This window comes from Haplochromis burtoni, unplaced genomic scaffold, assembly GCF_018398535.1.
Source record: "Haplochromis burtoni strain Fernald_Lab_line unplaced genomic scaffold, NCSU_Asbu1 Contig_442, whole genome shotgun sequence".
Classification (NCBI taxonomy): domain Eukaryota; kingdom Metazoa; phylum Chordata; class Actinopteri; order Cichliformes; family Cichlidae; genus Haplochromis; species Haplochromis burtoni.
In genome coordinates, this window is record NW_024582803.1 from 348,472 (window position 1) to 352,197 (window position 3,726).

General features: G+C 49.5%; 1 protein-coding gene across 1 annotated transcript in view; it reads right to left on the reverse strand.

Moving 5' to 3' along the window:
• Positions 1-1,779, reverse strand: part of lgals3b (lectin, galactoside binding soluble 3b) — a 4,857-nt gene extending 3,078 nt beyond the window's left edge. Inside the window, exons 1-2 of the mRNA XM_005947492.3 lie at positions 1,666-1,779; positions 505-526 (exon numbers count right to left, since the gene is read on the reverse strand). Of these exons, the coding sequence (XP_005947554.1) occupies positions 505-510 (6 nt within the window). The 5' untranslated portion in view covers positions 511-526; positions 1,666-1,779. The remainder of the gene's footprint in view (positions 1-504; positions 527-1,665) is intronic.
• Positions 1,780-3,726: the final 1,947 nt, after the last annotated feature.

Genomic DNA, 3,726 nt, shown 5'->3' on the forward strand with positions numbered 1-3,726 from the left:
CACACACACACACACACACACACACACACACACACACACACACACACACAACCCCGTTCAGCTATCTTAGTGAGGACCTTCATTGACATAATGCTTTCCCGAGCCCCCACCCTAACCATTAAAGATGAATGCCTGACCCTGACCCGTACCCTAACCTAATTGTAACCCTGACACCAAAACCACATTTTGAGCCTCACAAACACTTCAAACTTGTGAGGACCGGGTTGTGTGTGTCACAAGTGCCTGTTGGTTCTCACAAGTATAGTAGTATGCATGTATCGGTCCTCACAAAGATAGCTAGACAGGAACACGCACGGACACACACACACAAGTTTGAGTTTTTCCTTTAGATAATCAGCTGCTGCCTCGTGACCACATTAACAGGACCGTGCTGCACGTTCCACCTAATGTAACCGAAGCATCGATAAAACCTGAAAGCTGCACATCAGGAAACATCCAGGTGAAAGTTTGTGAGAGAAGATGAAAGAGAAGAAAGTGACTCACGTCCATTCTGCTCTTCTGCAACCTGAAACACACAGACAGGAAGAAGCATTAAAACCAGAAGAAGAAGAAAATGAGGTCTGAGGGTGTGGTGGTGCGAGTCGTGACACGGAGCGCAAACAACATGACAAAAAGCTGAAAGTGATACACAAACTGCAAAAAAACGCCGCCCTCATCACCATCCTCTCCTCTCTCCTCTCTGCTCGCGCTCACAGCAGGCGCTACACTCAGGTTTTGGTTTTTGGGGATTCGGCCCTTTAAGGCTCAGCTGCAGCTCGTTTGGAGTCCCTGAACTCGACCTTTGAACCGTGTTCGTGTCGTTTACATGGATCCCAGAAACAGACAAACTAACAAACCTTCACATTTAAACTTGTTTAAACATAGCCAGCTGACCTCAGAGTGGCTTCTGAATGCTGAATTTCTGAATGCAGAAATACGACATGATCAGAAATCAGTGAAAAGCAGCTGCTGCGTTAGTCACAAGGGGGCACCACAGCTAGCAGAGCAGCATGTCACATGATCTTGTCTCCTCCTGGTCTCAAACTGGGAACAGAACCACATCACCCAGTTTACGTTCTCTGAAGTCATCTGGAAGTTAAATGCTTTCTGTGTGTTGTTATCGATGCATTAGTCTATGCTGTCACTTGGTATCAAAAGGTTGCTGGTTCGATTCCAGCAGGAGACGCAGATCCCTGCAGGACTCTGTCAGCGAGGTGTGAAACTGCAAAATCAGACTGTGCAGAAGTGCCCTCTGAATGTTTTCCAGATGTTCCTGTGGTTTCCTGCTGCTGGGGGGTGGAGCAACGTTCTCATGCTAAACAAACAAACATGGCGCCTGCAGCAGGAGCAGACGCCGCCCAGGCTCACATGGCTGTCAGCAGACCTCTCTGCTGCTCCTGAGCTCGAGTCAAAGAGACGTCTGTTCCTCTGCGCTGCTCGGTGTAAATAAAGTTTGAATGAAAGCACTCACAGTCAAAGCTCCCTGAGTAACAGACACGAAACCTCACAGTTCAGCAACTTCCTCTTCTTCTGAACAACGAACCGAATCGGGGGTCTCGGCAGCTTCCTGTTTGTCTGCGTGCTTTGATTCAAGCATCAGAGGAAGAGACGCCGGAACGAGTCCAACCTGCAGGCAGAGAGCACGAGGACGGGAAGGAGACCTACCTGAGTTCACCTGAGCGCTGCTGATCACACAGACTCTGAAACAGGAGACGCGCTTTAAGTCCTGAGCCTCGCCCTGCTCCTGTATGCAGACCACACCCACACCGCACACACACCCACACGCGCGCGCACACACACACACACAGCTGGGTGTGTTTTTATTTTGAACCCTGCTGTTGTTTGCTGACAGACGGATTTAGCACATAGTTATTGATGATGTTCTTTGCAGGTTTGATTGGTCTGTTTTTATGTTACCAGGAAACCTGAAGAGCCAATCAGACCACACCCTCACTACACAGAACACGATTGTTTTGGACAATATTCACCTGTTACAGCAGCACAAAGGGGACGTTAGAGATGTTACAAAAGGATAAAAGCAGAAACAAATAAGAAGAAACTGCAGCGTGTCACATGGTTACTGCACATGCAGAAACTTTCCATGTGGCGGTAATAACATTCCTTCGCTCTTTCCCAGGATCAGGTGAGCTTCCCAACCCTGATTCCTGGAAGTTCCCGCCCACCTCGTGTCATGGCTGTTTGTTTTTTTCCACTTGGTGGACCAGAGAGTCGAACATGATACTGATTACAGCGGGCCGTTGGAATACTCAGATTACTTTTTTGTTGTACTTAGTGATTTAAGTTTAAGTGAGATTGAAGTAAACGGGTGTTGACCCTGCTGTGGAGGGTACGACCCACAGAGGACGACGGATGTGCTTCACATGTGAAAGAAACACTCGGTTTGACGAGCTGGTCCCTCTGTGACTCAGCAGCAGTGATCGGTCTGCGTCTGGACGAGCTTTGGTCGTTGAGGTTTGCAGCATTCGTTCATGCACAGCTCTCTGAGCTCTGCAGCAGCTCCGTTCTTTCCCTTTTCAGCCGTTCTGTTGGATCTTTGTCTTGCTGATGACCCAGTTTGGTCCCAGCTTTATCTGTGGGACAGACGTCCTCACACTGACTCTGGGACAGTTTGGAGTTCATCGTCCCTCCTCCACCGTGCTCACAGCTGCTGTCAGGTGTTTGGTCAGAATAGAGCAGCCCTTTATTGTTATTGTACAAAGTAATCATGGGTGCTCCGTGCCAGGTGTGCAGGAATAAACAACAGACAGGAGAAACTGCACATTTCCTCCAAACGTGCTGCTGTGCATGAAGAATATCTGGTCCTCGGTCTCGTCTGACAGAGCACAGGAGGCTCTTTGTCCTGGTGCTTTACAAACCGGCCGTACTGGTTCCACCTGTTTCTGACTGTACAGGGTCAAAGGTCACAACAGTAGAGAGTGAGATGGAGCTCAGGGTTCTGACCTTGGGGTGAATTTTCCAGGACGTCCACTCTTTGAAAGACTGCCTCATTGGTTTAACACGGCCGAACGCTCCATACCTGCAAACTGGAAAGATGTCAGCTTTCATCGAGACACTCACACTGATGAGTCAGTAAATGCACCTGGCCGCACCTCACACTCCTGTGGAAGCAGTGAGGATCAAAGCCGTCCTTCTGTTAATCTTCTTCATCCTCGCCTCAAACATGTCTCCTTTTTTATTGTAATGTTAAAGTTTCCCCTCACACCAGGGACATGGGTCTCACCACACCTACACACACCTGACACCGAGCACCGAGCAGGTGTGGTGGAGTGACTGCATGTCTGAAGCACTCAGGTAATCCTCCAGCAGCTCTGCAAACACGTCGGTGAACACCTGCAGGGACGCCCCCACACCATCCTTTACATTTGAACCGCAAAGTGCACTTTTTTTTTTAACCAGGGGTGTGTTCAAAATGAACCATTATATAGTTGTCAGTGCACACACAGCACAGAATCTGCGTCCTTGTGTCCACTTCCTGGTGGAGCAGTATCAGCAGGAAGTGACCTGCTTACTGCCGACCGATTACTGCTGCACCGTCTGAGTCACAGCGTGCGCCACATGCACCCATCTCCACCACACTAACCACCTGTGGGGCAGGGCCCTCTGCTGGCACACAGAGTCACTGCAGGAGGTCGGACACGAGCAGGGAAATAGAAAGTCGAGTGAACCTGGTCCCCGATCTTTGTCTCACTGACCGTCCTTCACATC